General features: G+C 41.8%; 1 protein-coding gene across 4 annotated transcripts in view; it reads right to left on the bottom strand.

The window, feature by feature from the left end:
* Positions 1 to 18,472, bottom strand: part of IGFN1 (immunoglobulin like and fibronectin type III domain containing 1) — a 65,294-nt gene that overhangs the window by 24,203 nt on the left and 22,619 nt on the right. For 2 of the 4 annotated variants that reach the window (XM_075055070.1, XM_075055071.1), the window contains 7 exons: positions 6,702 to 6,770; positions 6,059 to 6,181; positions 3,434 to 3,573; positions 3,079 to 3,178; positions 2,149 to 2,196; positions 1,537 to 1,582; positions 589 to 763 (listed from right to left, as the gene is read on the bottom strand). In XM_075055070.1, the coding sequence (XP_074911171.1) occupies positions 589 to 763; positions 1,537 to 1,582; positions 2,149 to 2,196; positions 3,079 to 3,178; positions 3,434 to 3,573; positions 6,059 to 6,181; positions 6,702 to 6,720 (651 nt within the window). In that variant the 5' untranslated portion in view covers positions 6,721 to 6,770. Of the gene's footprint in view, positions 1 to 588; positions 764 to 1,536; positions 1,583 to 2,148; positions 2,197 to 3,078; positions 3,179 to 3,433; positions 3,574 to 6,058; positions 6,182 to 6,701; positions 6,771 to 11,391; positions 11,536 to 16,734; positions 16,960 to 18,472 lie in introns of those variants that run through there. The other 2 variants (XM_075055072.1, XM_075055074.1) reach the window with 2 other exon arrangements.

Genomic DNA, 18,472 nt, shown 5'->3' with positions numbered 1-18,472 from the left:
AAAGATACAAGAATCTAGTAAATGATAAGGCTGCCATGACAGAAGTTCTTAAGCTGTTGAACTAATGTGAAATCTACTTTTTGTCTGCATAGAAAAGAGCTACCTCTAACTTCATGTGTATAGGAGAAGCATCTGTAAGCTTCCACAGTTTCCTCCTGTAGGCAAATTATATTTTACATGCTACCTCCTGGTCATTCACACACTACACAACCACTATTCGTCCAGGTTTCTATATGCCCTTGTATGTGAAGGCCAATTTTGACTCTCAGGCATATAACTTTTCTATTTGGGGTCCAAATTCTCATCAGAGGCAACTGAATACAAATTTTAGCCATGTAGTTTAATAAAATTATTGAACGTATTATCCTATGGTCAGTATCTCCTAAAATTTGTGAATTGAACTTCAAAAAAGTCAATAGCATTTTCATCTGCATGAGTATAGAAGTAGGATTTCTTTTAAAACATTATCATAAATCATTCTGTCACACAATAAAATTTTCATCTAGAAAGAAATTTAGGAAGGTTTAGCCTGTTTTCAGAACCTACTGAGGAACTATAGGACTCTGCAGTTGTTTTAGTTTATTTTACCTCTCCTTGTTCACTTTCTGTGTCCTTCCTCATCTCCTGCAGCTTTCTCAGCATCCCACGGAAGTCAACAATTCCATATTTCATACAGATTTTCTCATAATCTCTCCTATCTGCATGCAGCAACAGTTGCCAGACTGCTTCTTTGTCCAAGGGTTTTGGTTTTGGTGCTGGGGCCCTTAGAACCAGGGGGGGGAAAAAAAATCTAGACATTTTGACAGATGACAAGATGTCTTATTTTTCTATACTTAATCCCCTTTCACCTCTCTCTCCATCATTTCTGTAGTTCACTCGGCCCTGTAGACGTAGACAAGAAAGAATGGGACTCTTCCAGAACAGGTTTTCTCCATCTGTACTACAAATTAAATGCTGCCAGGGAACAGTCTTGCCCTGGGCCATATAGGGCAAGACTGTAATGCAGTTGTCCACACTGTTAAATTATCAGCACATTCTGGCCCAGGCCAGCTTGCACTCTCCCAAGTAATTTCTCAGCACAGTTCAGGATTTTGCACAGGCCAGAGATCATTCCCATCAGGCAATCTTTGGAGGTTCCCACCTGGGAAGTGAAGGGATTTCAGCAATCTGCACAGGGTAGTCTGTGCTGTTGGTCTGGGAGACAGGGCTCAGTCCCTGATTAGCTAGAAAGATCATTACATAACTTGTCACTTAGCCAGGAAGTTACTTGGGAGCTAAAAACAGGAAAGCAGAGAAACACATCTTTTAAGTCAAAATCTTGTGGTGCAAAGGAACATACACCTCAAAATGAGGTTGGTACCTTGTGTTTATCTTAGCCTCAAAGACAGTGTCAAATTGTTCTGTTATGTCTCTCCATATTTTGTCTCACAACAACTTTGGAAACAAGAAGTGTTGCCATGAAGATCTATGAAGCTTTCCCCTGTCATCAAGAAACATCTAGGAAGTGTAACAATGGCCTTCATTACAGAGGCTTACCGCTTCCTCAGCAGCTTCCTGAATTCCTGAAGCTTCTTCTTTAACTCTATTAAAGAGTGGAGGAAACAACAAACATTCAGACACTCAACACTGTCAAATATATCCCCCAAAAGAAGATAATGAAAAATAGCCACTGACAACAGGCCATTCTACTATGCTGTTTACTTCTGGTGATATTTTCACACTTTCTAAAAAAACTGCCATGAAACTTTGAGCCAGTTTTCTTTGCCATACTCATGTCCTTTGAGTGCCGTTAAAGTTCATCGCTTCCTAGGGGGATTTCCTCTCTTTCTAGAGAGGATGCTCTAGAAACCTACTATTTTCCAGCCATGTTAACATGTTTGATCCAGCTGTATTTGACATCACAAAATCCTTTCCCAGCACTAATGATTCCAGAATCATTAATTAGAACAGCTCAAAGCCATATCTAAGATCAACACTTTACCCAAAGGTAAACAGCAAGCAGAAAGAGACAACAGAGTATTAGCGATTCATCAACCCTTCTCTTACTTTATTCTTTACAAGTTTGGGGTAGTAATAATGTGGTAGACAGAGGAGTATATGTCCTCCCTCCCCACCCCAAAAAAGAAAATATATCTAATTCTAACTTACCATCAGCAGGGTGAACAGGAACATATCTCGCTTTCCTCTTAAAGCCAACTGATAGTTTATAAGAGAAAACAGAGGAAAAACAAGCCATAAGATGAACAAGATAACAGTCAGACTAACACCAGTAAACCAATGAACTATAAAATAAAACCTTTGTATCTGTTACCAATGCAAGAGGAAATCCTAATTTGGATTTTCTTATCAATCTGACATTGACTCCCAGTAATCTCCATCTATAAATGCAATATTTCTATTGCAATTGACTCTGTGCTTACTGGATACTCTACACAGTGGAGGAGACTGTTTCTGCCCTATGAATCTTTTGGCTTAAGCAATGGTAGGAAATATTAACATCTTGTTTTAGAGATGGGGAGCCAAGGTACAAAGATTATCTGGCCAAATGCAGATAGTTGCCTTCTAAACTTTACAGGCACACAGGTGAAATGGATGCTTCCAACATAGTCCACCTCCTGCTTGAGTAGGTTCCAAGAACATATTACCCAGTTATATTTTACCCACTAAGTGCCCATTTCTCTCCACTGACTATAAAGGGAAGCAGGGGACTAGGTCAGGTAGACACCATAGATGTCTGAAGTGAAGTGGGATGGATCCCTCCCAAAAGACTGATTTGTTCAACATTATAAAGAAAGGATTGAGCCAATTCAACACCAACACTAAATCCAGAACATCTGATTATCGTCCAGTGCAGTGACCACAATACCACTTTCTTCTCCCTTGCCTTAAAGCTCATAGTGTCATGGAGTCACCAAAGTGGGGGGAGTCACAGAAGACCTTCAGTCCTCAGTGAGTGGAAAAATAGACCTTCATACCAAGGATACTTAGACAATGCTCTGGGCATCCACCCCCAGAGGACAGAAAAGCCAACTACTTGGGACCACAGGACCCTTGGAACACAGAACTGGTCAATCCTACCTTGTATGATCCTGAGGCCAGCAGAGCATGCAGCTTCCCCGTATTCATTCACAGCAAAGCAACGATACAAATCGCTGTCATCTGTAGTGAGTTTGTTTATCTTAAAAAGAAGAACACAGTAAGAGCTCACAGCGGTGTGCTGTGGTTCAGTTCACACACCTTCAGCTTGTAATAAACCAGCTACTCAATGACATCTCAGATCTTTCTTCTGTTCCCAGAATGACCCTAAAAAGCTTTATTTGCTTATCTTTGTGTTATCTCAGATCTGGTGACATCTAAATCAGCCCACTGCAGGTTTTTCCTTTCCATTGCTCTCTCTGTTCCATGAGTCCTGTCTGAAATATTTGGTCTTTACCTGCAGAATGAATTCATTTGTAACGTTATTGAAGAATGTTTCATATTTGGCAGGATCATCCATTCCTCCTTGCATACGCGTCCATTTCACATCAGGGGTTGGGACACCTTTGACCACAGCTCTGAAAATGGCATTTTTACCTTTGAAAAGAGGCAAGAAATCAGTTATTTAAGACAGGCTTGAACATGAGGACACTCATGCCAGGCCCCTTATGTTATCAATAGAGTGATACCCAGAGTAAGCCATCTCTGTTGTTTTAGGCAGAAACATTCTTTGAAAACAATTACATCTTTTTGTTTTCTCCGTAAAAGATGCCTAAATTACCAGTTTAAGTTGCATTAGATGCCCAAATTACTCCAAGACATCTGCCATAATCTCCACTCTAACTCACTGGCTTTCAAAGAGATTACTTGAAAACTAATTTTAAAATTCACCACTGACACATATGGTCTCTGCCTGTGTTTTTATTGCACAGCCATGTGGATAGAGAAATCACATGCCCAAGACAGCAATTTTTTGGTATCTTGGTCTGATTTTGAACTCCCTCGAAATTTGGGCAGGGCCAAAGAGCAAGCAGTTACTAGCTCAAATCCAGGCTGCGCTACCATTCCCCACGTCAATAATGTCAGGTTTCCCTGTATTCAATCATTAAAGGCCTTTAAAACGTGGTGTTAGCCTGCCAGACTTGACTGCTAACATCCTCTGATCATCTCTGAAATCAACAGCGCTATAGCAAGTTCAGCCTTGACTTGCTTCCGCCAACTTGTATGCATTGCTTGTACCACAGCCATGAAATGCCCAAATCCATTCTCATCACACACATATTTCCCTGCAAGTTCCCATCACTTCTCCATTCTTTCAGACTGGTCCCTTTGTTGTGACCATGCTGTACAGGATGTTAAATAACAAAGGACTCACTGTGCTGGAGTCCCCTGTCTCTAGACATCAGTGAAGTTCATCTGTGAATAGTTGCAGCTCCTGGTCTCTTTTTCATTTGGATAAATTTGGATTTATTAGGAGGTGGGAACAAGAAAATATCCCTTCTGCACACTTAAGAAAACACATTCTTAACAGACAGACTGTACCACAACTGGGAGGACCCATGCAGGGTAGGATGTTTCCCCATGTACTCCCTACATGTCATCTTTCTGCAATATCTTTCTTGTCTTCTAGCCTGGCACCACCTTGCACTCCAAACACACCAGGCTCTGCTATTGAAAGAGGCACAGAAGGGAGAAAAGGATGGGGTTTACCTGTGAGCTCTCTCCTTCATCTCTGCTCCCCTAAGAATCTGAGTATGCTGCAACTGACCACAGAAATCTCCAACAGCTTTACCACTGCCTAGTACAACCCTTTTCTTTTTCTTCCAAAAGGCTTCAAAGACATAAGGAACATGATGAAACAACAAATCAGAGAAGTGACTCGTGTATAGGTAAGTGGGAGTGTCACAGGGGAATAGAAATGGAGATGAGTTATCCATGGATATAGCTTAGGGCAGAAACAATTACTATCTTTCTTTTGCAATAGTTTTGGTCTTCACATGACCAACACTGTTAAAAATTCTCCCCAGAAAGTCTTGCAATATTTCCCACGCCCTTCTGCAGTCACCACCAAAAAACTTATTTGATGCAGCAAGCTCCTGCCAACCAATTCTTATCAAATGGCATCTTCCAACTTTTTCTGAGATTGCAGTACTATCTATTATTAAAGTCTGTTTCCAATTGATTATACCTTTGTCAAATTTTAGCCATTCTGGCTGCAGTTTCCCATGCTTGCCATCTGTCACAGGACACAACTCCACAGCTAGGAGTATCAGCTAATCCATGCACTGAATGCAAAAGGGCAATGACAATATCATTAAAGACACTCATCATGCATCTGCATAGACACTGAATTCACTTTAACATTTTGTATATGAACCACAAGACGTACTGTAAATGAAGTAATTCGGGAAATTTAGACAGGGTGACTGACCACCACCTTGGTTCATGCCTGAAACTTGTAGGTGGAAGGTGGAAGGTGGGGAATGAGGAGGAATGTACCACTAGAGGCCACTGTGCTCCTTCATAAAACTCAATGGCTCGCGAAAATCAACAGATGGGTGTGACAACATTGAAATCCAAGGTGCTAGAAACAGTTCAATCTTGTGAGGGAAGAGAAGCCACACGATCTCCTCAGGCTATCCCACTTCAGAAAAAAAAAAGCAGAAAAAAAAAGAAAAGAAAAAAAGAAAAAAAAAGAAAAAAAAAAGAAAGACTCTGCAAGTGCAGAGAGATTACTGGAAATCTTCCCATTGATTTCAGGTCTCAGCTCATTAGCTGTCTTCTCTATACTCTATGCAACATCCATATTGCTTCTTGAAGGAGAAGTACAGCCTAAATAACATCTGCAGTCAGCATATCTTACTTTAAAAAGCAGTTAATTTTAGTGCTGAATGCTCATAATACAAGTTAGTTCAATAGGAAGAAAGAATTATTTCAATCTTTTGCTGCAAAATACTTTGAGAGCTTCCTGCAGAATTCACAGGATTTGTTGTATACATTAGGAGCCAGATTTTGATTTTGCATACACTAGTGAAAACTCAGGAGTCAAGCCTCCAGGTCTGTGGCTTTTCAAGAACCTCACCTTCCTGCAATGTCAGAGTGACAGGTTTCCGCTCAAAGTCAGGTGTACTGCATCCATTTGGAATATCGTCTACAAACTGGGTGATAGTAACTCCTGGGACAGAAGATTTCTTGAAAGATTTTACTGGAAAGGCAAGGAAAAATACATTCAATTAAGATAACATGTTTGTCCTTTAGAAACAATCTCTCAATCTGCATTGTCTCTCTATAGAATAGTAACTGTTCCTACTCAGCTCCTCTTGGACTATAAAGGACCCACCCATTCTAGTACTGCAGGCTGTAAGTGTGTCCAAAGGCTGGAGCATTAAGGTCTGTGGTTTTGTGCTGACTTACTGCAAAGCTAGGGCCCAAGTGGGAAAATCTGCAACCAAGATCACAATCCAGGGCCACATCAGCTTACAGGTCCAGCGATTATTTGGATAGGGAATGCTTTACATCAGTTATTGTTCCAAATAACCCTTCAAAATCTGGCATGAGAAAGACACTATTGCAAAGGTCAGCAGACCCTGATGGGCCAGTTACTGGTGTCCCTCCTTGTGGTGGTGAGAAACAGACAGATACGTAATTGCCAAATGAGAAAACTAAGTTGGGCTTATTCTCAGGGGTACCCCAGATAGTTTTCATAGCTGAATCTGTTCTCTCACCTGCCTGATGGCTTGTCATGATGCTTTGCTCAGCTGCCTATAGTCAGCACAAACAGACTACAGGTTCTCCTGTGAAAAAGACAAATCATTTAATTATTTACAGTTCACAAGGGAAATGACAGACCTTAATACTGCTCACTTTTATGATGCAGTTTGCCCTTCCTCATTTGCCACATCCTAGCAGCCAAGTTGAGAAAGGTCTGCCGATCAACAGATCATGACATGTCTTTCCAAAACACATCATGACACAGTTTTGAACCAACACAAACCAGGTACGAAAATGGCTAGCAGAGCTAAATGGAAGATGTACACATCTAACAGCATCCGTCTGTCACCTCTTCCATTTCCATGTCATCTGGCTTTCCTCCAAAGACCTCCTCTCGTGTTTCAGGCAAATATTACACCACATGGCACTCACGTGGTGAGTTCTGATGGATGGCAAGAGCAGTTGCTGAGAAGAAAGCCACAGAGATGGATGTCTAAACTGGGGCATGAAGCAGAAGCACATCCTGATCTAAATTAGCTTGTCTAAATTAGCAACAGACCTGAGAGCAGACTATAAGCTGCTACTTTAGAAGGAAATGGTGAAGTGTGAACTTGGCATTAACTAGTTATTGTTATAGATCATTCATGTGACCTTCTGCCAAAGGTGTCTCTTTCCCTGTATTTATAAATTGGGAAACGTGTAATGTAACACATCACTATCTTGCAAGCAAACTGTGAAGGCAGATTCCTTGTCATATGAGAGATGCTCAAAAACTATAGAGTTACTGAAGCTCTGAAAGAGCAATTAGATTAGATTCCCATGTGGGATTAATGCCGTGTCTCTATTTACCCTCTGCACTCCTTCAGTCAACACAGAGTCACACAAGAACATGCAACTTTCAACAGTTTTAAAAGGCAGATGGACTTTGTCAGCACACCTATGATCTTAATTCTGTTCCCCATATCACATATTCATCCAACCTAGTATTGCCACACTACAGCTGATGAGAACTCTGGGTAGGACCCTGACATCTCTTGTTATACATTTAGCTTGGAGTTGCATTATCTGTGTGACACTTGGTTTCAGCTAAGGGTAAAAGACAACTAAGTTAACAAAAATTATTTGTGCTGTATGTCCCATAGATAGGCCAAAGTGTAACTCACAGTACTTCTGAGTCAAATTCTGAACCAAAAGGATAAACTTTGTTTTTCCATTAATCAGCAGTTGCAAATAGGAACATAGACATCTCTCCACAACAAATCAGTGGCTCCACTATTATCCTTAACACAAATCTTATTTTAGGGCTCTGCACACTACGCAAATCTCATAAATAATTGATTACTTGGAAAATCATTCTGTGAGCCTCACTGACTTCAGTGGAAATGCATGTGAACCAACAGAAATGGGAAATGATACATGGGACTGTGCAAATGACAGCCAAGTCCTCTCTTTCTATCACCTCCCCGGTCTGGTATGGGTGACTTTTGTTGATATCCACCAAAACAAGAGTTTTACATTTCAGTGTTTCAGCTTTTGTGTGTTGAAATTTTGGCATATCACATAGTTACTTCTGTAAACCATTGGTAGATGTTTTAAAAATTGCAAATGAAGGGAATGAAAAGACACAAAACTGAAATGAAAATAAGATGATTCCAGGGCACCCTGCCCTGCACCAGGCAGGGCATTGCCGAGCCAATGGCAGAGATTTTTGGAGACTCTTGATCATCCTCTTCTGATGGACTTAATTTGTCCTCCAAAGTACTGAACGGTATTAATAGCAAACATTATAATCCCCTATTGCATTTTGCAGTCTTGTATCTTCCTAAACATGTCACCACCCTTGGGGCTGAAATGTCTAATGCTTACAACTTTCAACAAACATTTTACTTGACATTAGCTTGCAGCAGTATTCCCCTAATTTACTCACATTTATTCATTGCTACTCCCAACTTCTTCCCTCCACACTAGGCAATATTGATGAGCATCTACAGTGAAACATGAATATGGTCCAAATTCTCAGGTCCAAAACCATCAAGAAATTTATTATCTTCTTATGTTACCAAATGCATCATGTCAGACAGTTGTTCTCAGTCCAATGTGACTGTGGATATATGTTAACATAATTATAACCTATTGAGAGATGGCTACATTCAAATCTAGTTTAAAAAAAAATACTGACAATATTTATATAGGTAGTAGTAAACACCATGTATGCATCCTCTCAATGTACAAGATGCACTATGTGCACCATGCGCAAACTGCAGACTTTACAGGGCCTTAAATATTTCAGAAATTCACTTGGATTAAAGATAAGCTGCTGTGAGTCCTTAAACTCCTGTGAATTCTTGCCTTCTGAAGAGTGAGACAGAAGCATGTTAATGCCACACATTGATTGCACAGTTAAAATAACAGTGCCGGGATATGCAAGAGAACATTCCTTCAGCATAATTAATCCAACCACATCGCATTTTCTAGTGTCTTCTGTGTTAAAAGAGGACCAGAAAATAACATACCAGCTGGTACAGAGTCATTCAGACCCTGCCCTGCTTACTTTTAAAATTTCTACTCCCTTGTTACATGAATAACCATGTTTTTGCTTTGACTTCAGTTCAATCCTAGAAAAAGAAATCAGATTTTTGAAAAGAAAGACAGCAAAAGCCTTCCAAAAATTATCATATTGTAATTCATATCTCCACTCACATCTGCTTGAAACATAGGTGTCCATACTAAGATGATCACTGAGATTGTTATTTATTCAACTGAGGCAGACAAATACTTCCAAAAGACAATCTACTCCTCCCTAGATGAAATGCTGTTGACCAATATCCCCAGCACAACAGGGCTAACACTGGGAGTAGCTCAACACTCCTCTGAAAAACACATCATTGTCATGCATTAGCCTTGTTTGGGTAACCAAGACTTGGCTATTTCTCATCCCAGGCAGAAGTCTGCCTGCTTTTCAGCTGCAGAGACATCCCCTTTGGAGATAGTAGCAAAGCTTCCACTGCTTTGAAAACAGAGCAGAAGCAAGTCCTTGACTACTGACAATATTTTTAATCTACCTAAATAAACCAGGTAGCCTGATGGGATGTGAGGTCTGCCCTTCATCTTGTCTATCCATCAGCGTGTCTGGATGAGACAGAGTAAGAGCCCATTCCCTTTTGCACTCTGACTGGTCACTAGTGATATGGCCGTAAATCAGCTAAGTGAATAAGCAAAACATTTGGGAGTCACAGGATTTGGAGGTACTAGTGCTGTCGCAAGTATTTATTTATGAGGTTCAGACAATTGAACACACAGACAAGATGTGACATAATTGCTGGCAGAGACTAGTGAGCAAAATTAGCCAAACTTGTAGAGAAGTGACAGGCAGTGAGTGGTTCATACAGAGGTGATGGGTCCAGAGGCATGGGACGTACCACAGACATTGACACAAGCACAGTAAATGTGGAGTACAAAGCCATTAACATAGACCACAGTAGAAGACTTGAATCATCATTATAATAAATTAATCAGCAACAGATGCAGCATTCTATTTGTCTTTGTAATTCATAAAAATCAGGACAGTCCCCACACAGCAAATGTTCTAAACAAAATACCGAATTGTTGTGTGCTCAGTCTCAAATTCTAGCTGTGCTTTACACCAGAGGACTGAGATACTGAGAAGAAAGATTTTCCACCTAAAATTTCTCTTTTAGCTTTGGGTGGGCTTTCTTTGTTTATTTGTTAACTTTAAGTAATATTTTGAGCTTGAGTCTTCCCATTTCAGAAGCTTTTTAAAGGAAAATCTCAAAGACTTTTCTTAGAACCACAGAACTGAAGGCCAGCAACTGCAGCAGTGCAACTTCATGAAAACTTCTGAGCAGGTCACAGAGGGGGAACGTCACAAGCACTCCAGTGATGAATGGAGGTCTTGTGTAGAGTGGGGAGGAATGCCCAAGGATCAGATTTTGTGTGACTTATCCCTTCGGTAAATCTATACTTGACTTGATCTTCTCTTCTGCCTCAGGGATTATGAATATAACATAAGTGATTGCTCATACTGTCCACAATTTACGTATGCATACACCAGATACTTTATACCTATTTATTTATTAAAGCAGCGTGGACACAAAATGCCAAAAGGAGACACACACCATCTATATTTTCCTAAGTGAATGAAAGCAATTAAGCCCTAACAGCAGTGAACAAGACAGTGAATTCATGTCAGTTTGGTGAAGCAGGTAAGGGGTGACAACATGAGGACAGGTCAGTGTCTTCCTTTTGATGTCCACAACATACCCATTAATTCTTCCATAACATAGACATGCATTTTCATACAGGCAATAAATTTACAGCAAATATCACAGAGCAAATACAACTGAGTTTTACTAAATGTCCAGAGGAAAAAACCAACATATCCCTACTTGTTTTCCCAAGAAACAATGCCTCCAAGACAACAAACATTAGAAACCATAGTGTACCTGTGCTACAAGCCCCATGTTAGCTCCCTGGGACAGTTAGGGCAGATCTTCAACAGCCTGCCATCTTACCAGGGAAATCAGTGTATGCTATAGGAGACTGCTCCTCCCAGAGCATTTACAATTTTCAGACCTAATGCAACACAGAGCAATGTCTACCGTGACAGTGAAGGTGACACTTTATACTCCCAGCTCTGTATCATGCCCACACAAATCTCAGTGGTGACATGACCAAACTCACTACCTTACAGGTGGAGGTTCTGAGGAGATGATCCTGCTCGATGTCAATACTGAGTCTCCCAGGACCACAGTGGCTTTGTCTGTTGACTCAAACCACAGCGCTCTTCATAGCTGTTCAACAGGTCTCTTGGTCACAGAAATTAGCAATCTGTATGAAGGAAGCCATGCCCCTAATTAGTTTATTTTAACTGTCACTAAGTGGCAAAAGAGATTACAAATTCTTGTCCCCCTCACACGTAGCTTCTAGGTGAGTGGAGACATCTGTGCTCAATAGCTGCCTAGCCAGGATGTCTCTATACTGTGCTGCATGCAGTTTTAGGGGGCTCATTATACACCCACGCTTCCCACAGCACCAGGGGAGGTGCAGTTGAACCCAGTGCCTTTGGCAAGCCTCAAACAAGGCAGTGGGCCAACTTGGTCAGATGTGACCATCAGTCAAGGCAACGCTGGATTTCCAAGTGTCAAGACTGTGCCTCAAAGAAGGACAAACATTTGTGCAGATCAATGGCTTTTCCAAGGAAGGGACAAGCTGTACATCCAAGTTTTGTAGGACACACCAGTAGACTGGATCTCAGAGGCCACGAGTCCTTAGGATATCTCATAATTCCTTAGCAGAGAAGTAAAACCAGTAGATTATTGCATTTGTGTATGGGGCAACCATGCCTGGGCTTGGCCTTCATAAGTAGAGTCTTTCAGTCTGTGCTATTCTCAGAGGTCTGAAAGAAATCCAGTTCCTCCTAGAACAGCTTCACTGCTACAGCTAAAACAGACATCTCAATTTGCAGTCTTTCCTTCCAGCACAGCCACAGGCTGATCCCTGTTCCCATGAGCAGCAACAAGGCCACTTATTTCCATGGACAGGTTTACCCTAGAAGTACAAGCGCAGCATATTGTGCCCCAAAATCTTTTGCTTCCACTCTGCCCTTGCAACTTGTAAACCTCCCCTCCTCTACTCAGAAAGCTCATTTAGAAACAAAGATACCTCTGTTTAGTTCCTGATGTTCACAGAGATGGCCAGTCTGGGACCGAATGCTATCTTCTCCCAGCAGCACTACATGCAGGCAACAAAGCCCTCTCAGTCTGGGAGTCTACTTTCATTCACTTCTGGCTGAGAGCATGCAATCTTTTTTTTCCCTTTGCCTTGTGTGTCATATATTCATATTAAATCCTCATGTTCAACTCTGAGATGAAGGGCTGGCTCCAGAAGTGGGAAATGGAAATATTTTTATCATGGTCACCATGGTTCACGTGATGTCTGGGCTGACCGAACCATAACAAGGTTTTCCTCTTGTTTTCTATTAGGAGATTAGAGTTCTAAAATCTATGGTTAATGGGGAACGGAACATACAGCAAAAACTTTGTCCTATAGTTAAGACTCACGTCAGAGAGGACAAAGACAGAAGAACCATGAAAAGCACGATTTCCGCTAGTCTTAGAAAGATGATCTTTCAGTGGAAAAGACACTGGTGGTAGCAGTATGATCCGCCAGCTGTTCTGATCCAGATATCAAAAACTTCTCCTTTGCAGGGCTAGGGATCACCATTTTAATGAACAATTTAAAAGATAAATGTGAAAATTAAATTCTGGAGTAATTTTCGTCATTCCTTCTTTCCTTTTGACAGTTATTGCTGGTGACAATATTTATACCTTCCCAGTTCATAGAGAAAACAATGTCAACAGAGGAAAATGTGATTGTTCAAACTGACGCTTGGGCTAAGATCATTCAGTTCTACATCGCGTGTTACATTTGCAATGATGTAAAAGTAGAAGCAATTCCAAAGTCAGATATAAACAATTTGAAAGTTAACAAACCAAGAAAATAAGACAACAAGGATTTTCCATCTGCTGCTGGAAAATCCTCTCACTCAGTAGCAGACAGTGTTTTCTAGCAGTGTCCTAGTGGGTTTCCCACAGTCCCTTCCTCCACCTATTTTGGCCAATGATCATCCCAAGGATGCTTCCTTAGACATTAGTCTTACTGGTCCAGGGCAGCAGTTACGTTACTTTGTTGATCAGATGCTGTAGCCTTAACATTAAGTACCTTTAATAAAACCAGTTGCTACACAAGTCTCTAAAGACAGTAACATTTCATGTAAGCCATGGGAATGCTCCCAGAGGAAGCATTTGTCAGCTTCTACTGAAACCTGAATTCAGCTCTCATCAACTGCAACAAGATCCTTCCACTTAGCAGAGTTAGCCCAGCCAAAGTACCTGAGCTATCCAGAACCACAAGGCTTACTGCTGCTCCCATTCCCATATATGCTCCCTTTCCAGTGATTTACTCCCCACTGAAAAGTGCACTGCCGATGATAGTTTCAAATCCCATTTAGCTGTTGGGGTCTGCTTGAACAACTGAGGAATTCCTAATTAGATAGACAGCTGGGTCTAGCAAGTACCAGGAGAGCCACAATCCTGCTTGGTCCACTGAACCTGGACCTGATAGGGCTTTGCCTTATTTGGAGCCCTAGTTTTACATTTTTTTGGGGCGGGAAGGAATGGAGACCTCTCCTACAGATGGACTGATAACTTAAAACCATCTGTGACAGAGCAAACTCCTCCAGGAGACTGACCTTCTTCCATTTCACAGCTTGGTTTCCACCCGCCCACCCAAAACTCCTGTTAACCCCTGCATGCCAGTAGATAAGCTACCACATACCACTGAAAACCTGCAAAATGTCATCATGAAGCCTGGTGCATTCAGCAGCGGTCACCGCTTTCAGTGCAAAGGGGGCACGTTTTTCCCTGGAAGCAAGTTCATTCCCCTAATGAAGGTCAGTGAAGAAGTGTCAAGGGGCAACAGCTGCAGGACAGTTATTTCAGGACTGAATTTAAAAGTACATTTTATCTGGAAATGAGACTTTTCTAATCTTCTGTTTTCCCTGTAATTCCTTTCTTCTTCAGTATATCAGTATGAAGTCTACCCCTTCTGACCAGTGACAATTGGCACAACCCTTCCTATAGACTGTTGGTGTCCACTGTATGGCTCAGACAGAGCAAGAAGTGAAGAAACGGAGACCTGGTAGGTCCAAAAAGCTGACTGGATTTTCCAGTTCATGAACAGATGACCAAGGTCAAAAGCTAGTCTCACACTTGAGTCACTTGGCCAAGCCACACCATTCCCCTGCAGCATGGGTGTCTGGTCAGTCACTGTGCTGAAGGTCAAGGTGATGTCAGGGAGGCTTTGGGGCAGAAATATTCAGAGATATGTAATGGGTCAAGATATCCAAGCTCAGTAGTCAGGTTCAAAGTCTACTTTGACATAATAGCAATGAGAACCCCATAAACACTATACAAGAAAAGCAAAAAAGTTGCATTCATTTAAGGATGAGCAAGGGCATGGAAAATGGAATAAAGGTCCAAATTCAGTGAAGACTACAAGCCACCTGCAGCCCTAGAACCACCCAACATACTATATCAAATCAGGTGAGTCTGACAGTACTGATCTTGCTGATCATGTATAAGTAAAAGGACATTCTTTTGTTCAGATCAGGCCATGGACCAGGTGGGTCACAGAACGGCATTTTGTTTTTACCATGAGAATGCCCTGCATCAGAATGAGGAAGTCACACCGTGCATGCGGGTGCCCCGAATGAGTCTTCTGGACTCATAATATTTTATTTTAAATAAATGTGATGAACCGAGTATTGAGTACTCACAGCTCCCTCTGATTTCAGTGGAAGATGCCGATGCTCAGCCCAGTCCCTCAACACCAGATCATCTATGTTGCACACTCCAGAAGAAATTTAAGGGACTATTTTTAAGGCTCAAAGCCTTGGTTATTTTACCTCCTACACCCAAGATGCCAGTCTGCCCCTTTGTCACCAGCAAGCTAAAGTCTGTCATCACTGTTCACACAGAGCCATGATTAGACCCACTGCAGTTAGCTGGACTTTCACATGCTGAGATGCAACTCAACATAAGGAAAATATTAGAATCAGGGTAACGAATTCAAGAAGCAGCAGTGCTCTGCTTTCGCACTGCAGATTAGCTCCCTTCTTCCCACGGTATACAGAATTCCTTCTATTCTCTTGTTCAGGACTGACTTAATCTGTTTGCATCCACAACTGACTGGAGGGGTTTGCTGGCACAATCTATAATTTAGATGGAGCCTGGCTGCCTATAAACCTGACATTCCTACTTTCCCCTTGTGATAGCTGCTCTCATGACTATCTTTCTTGCATGCTCCAACACCTGGGCTGGCCACTGTTGGAATTTACTTACCCTTTTCCATTCAGAAAAACAAAATAGTGGGCAACAGATGTTTAATATAGACTCAGTGAAGATGCAATTAAGCATCAACATATTACCAGACATATCACCCCATCAGTAATTTTTACCCCTCCTTAAGACACTGAAGAAAACATTTTAACCCATCATGTGCTTTAATGAATGTAAAGAGTAAGGCATGCCTGCATTGCTTTCATTTGACCCAGTATGGCCATTGGACTTTGCCAAATGTCATCTTCTCCAGCTAAAATTAACTATGTATGTTTGAACCACTTTGCATATGCCACCTCTTGGGCATGCAGACAGTTAATAAAGCTCACTGTGTGCAGTAAAAAAAAAGTAAATAAATTGTGCTATTCAGATGCCACAAGGAATTTGAGTTATAAGGCTTTTTCTCATTTCCTCCACCCTTCAAACTAGAGCACATTACAAATACCCCAGGTCCTGATTTATTTATTTGTTTCCCCAACCTGCCAGTGGCAACAGATGAAAAAAGCCCAGTACTCGCATGACGAGCTATTTTAATATTTCATGCCCTAATGTGCCAGGAAGCTTGACACTGAAACAAATGGTAAGAAAATCTCTCTGAAACTCCAAGAGGCCACAACATGCGCCACCTTCCCACTTTCTTTGCAGGACGCCTGAACATTATTCTCAACATTGTTCTAGTACTGCCCCGCCTGATCTGTGCCTGCACAAGTTAATGTCTGGCACATACAAAGGTGCCAGAAGACTCTGGTTGCTGGGAATTCTGTCCTGTTCCTTCTGAGGGTTGTCCTCTGTCAAACTCTCTCTTTATCCAGCACTAAAATATTGGAATAAAATAAGTGTCATCCAGAGGCAGAAAATTATGCTAGCATCCAATGGAGAAGTAACCAAAATAGAAACAATCATGATGGAGAGGGCATCTCTCTCCTTTCAGCCCTACTTGCTCCAGGAATCCTGCAGTTTCACAAAAGGGTCGCAGTGCTCCCCTTTCTGCAGGCATGAAACTAGCAGGGTCTATCACACCCCATCGGTCACTTTTTCTGCCTTGTGAAGGTGATCAAGAGGAGCTCAAACACACCTTAGCTCACAGCAAACACAGCTACTTTATCCGAAACAGGTACAAAGCACTCACCTGTGTGTGCCACCACAGAGGTCTTCCACCCTGAGTGCTGTCAAAGCTGCACCACACCCGAGTCCTTTCTGCAGTCAGTGCTCAGCTGTGGGATCAGTACTGGGTCCCTAGGATCCTTCTCAGCTGCTCCCTCTGTCTCGCCTTCTGCCTCCCCTTCTCTCACACTTAATCTCTCTCTCGCCCTCTCCCTCTGGTAGGTGAAGCCTGTCACAGGGCTGTTAGCCTGCGAGACATCCAGATGATTTTTTTTTATGGGAACCTGATGCACCTGCCTCCTATTCATTATTATTTCAGTCCATACCAGTAATGGTGCTGGACAAATTTGAGATGAACATGATTCTTCAACATTTCACAAGTCAGTTGGAGTGATACTTTTTTTGCAGATTGTGTTTCCTCTTCACAGTGACTCATTAAAAACTCTGATACAAGTGAATGGCTCTGGATGTTTTAAAGTAAACTGCAGTTTAATTGGTTTGACACCAATCTCAAGAATAACTAGGGTTACTAACTGATCAGATAAATAGAACTTCAGTTAGAAGTGAGTGGCCAAACATATTTAAAGATGAGGTTTCTCCAAATACACTAATTTTTAAAATAACTCTTTGAAGAGTTAGTATTAGGAATATAAGAGATGGTGAGGGCACTTCACAACACCAGCTCACAGTGCTAATGTGAATTTATTAGCACACAGTTGAAAAGCATGAGCCTGCACTCCAGTTACATGGCTGAGAGCAGCCTCCCTTACCTACATAGCTTTGTACACCCCTTGGAATAAAAGGTACCTCAGAAGCATTACCAGCTGATTAGGAGCCATTAGGTCAGGCTGGAAATGGAGATCAGATGCACCTACAGACTAGGTTCTGCTTATCAGTAAAGGCTTCCTCTGCTAGGAGACATTTATCCAGTTGCCTGGAGCTGATCTAGATAAATCTTGAGAGAAACAAGACAAAGTCCTAGAATAAAAGAGGCAGGGGATGAACAGGCTTACAGACACAGTTTCCTCAGCTTGCAGAGGGTAGTGGGCACCCATGGATGACCGAAAGCTCTCCTTGCTCCCACCCCTTCCCTGGTCTGTCAGTTACAGACATTTCTGTTATTTCATTGCCCGTGTTGCTCACTACAGGGATAGTCACACCTTGGGTGATAATGTCAGTCCTATTCAGTAATTTCAAAGGTAACCCCATGCAATACTATGAGGGAGGGCAAACATGAGCACATCAATGCTTATAAAAAACAGATGGATAAAGTTCAGCAGCTTGTCCTCTTCAAGGAAGAAAATGTGCTTGTGGGATAGGCTGTACACAAAGCACTTCAAGCGCTGAAAGGTGGGCAAACTCCGCAGCCCCAACGTTGCAACCTGGCCTGGAATCATGCCACCTAGTTCAGTGCCATCCAACAGGAGAGGCAAGAATTTAAATCAAACATCATTTTCAAAGGTTTTGCTTCTTACCACTTGAAAGTAATCCCACACACACCAGGCAATGGGCCTACTGCCCCCCTGCATAAAACTATGCCTCCAGTGCACCAAGCCTGGGTAAGCAATTCATTGTAAAGAATGCACAGCAAGAGGTATGAAGATGAACTAGCAGGAGGACAGCAGGTTTGCCTGTACTTTTATGTACTTCCCAAGAAATCAGACAACCCAAGCGGGGTTACTGTTCCCTAACTCTTACTTTAGATTAATCAGTTTTTTGAGTTCAGATTCTCAGTCCCTTGATGTCACAGCGGCCATCTGAAA

This window comes from Buteo buteo, chromosome 23 (assembly GCF_964188355.1).
Source record: "Buteo buteo chromosome 23, bButBut1.hap1.1, whole genome shotgun sequence".
NCBI classification, from domain to species: Eukaryota; Metazoa; Chordata; class Aves; order Accipitriformes; family Accipitridae; genus Buteo; species Buteo buteo.
The sequence above is the reverse complement of the archived record's forward strand: the minus strand, read 5'-3'. Positions and strand labels throughout refer to the sequence as shown.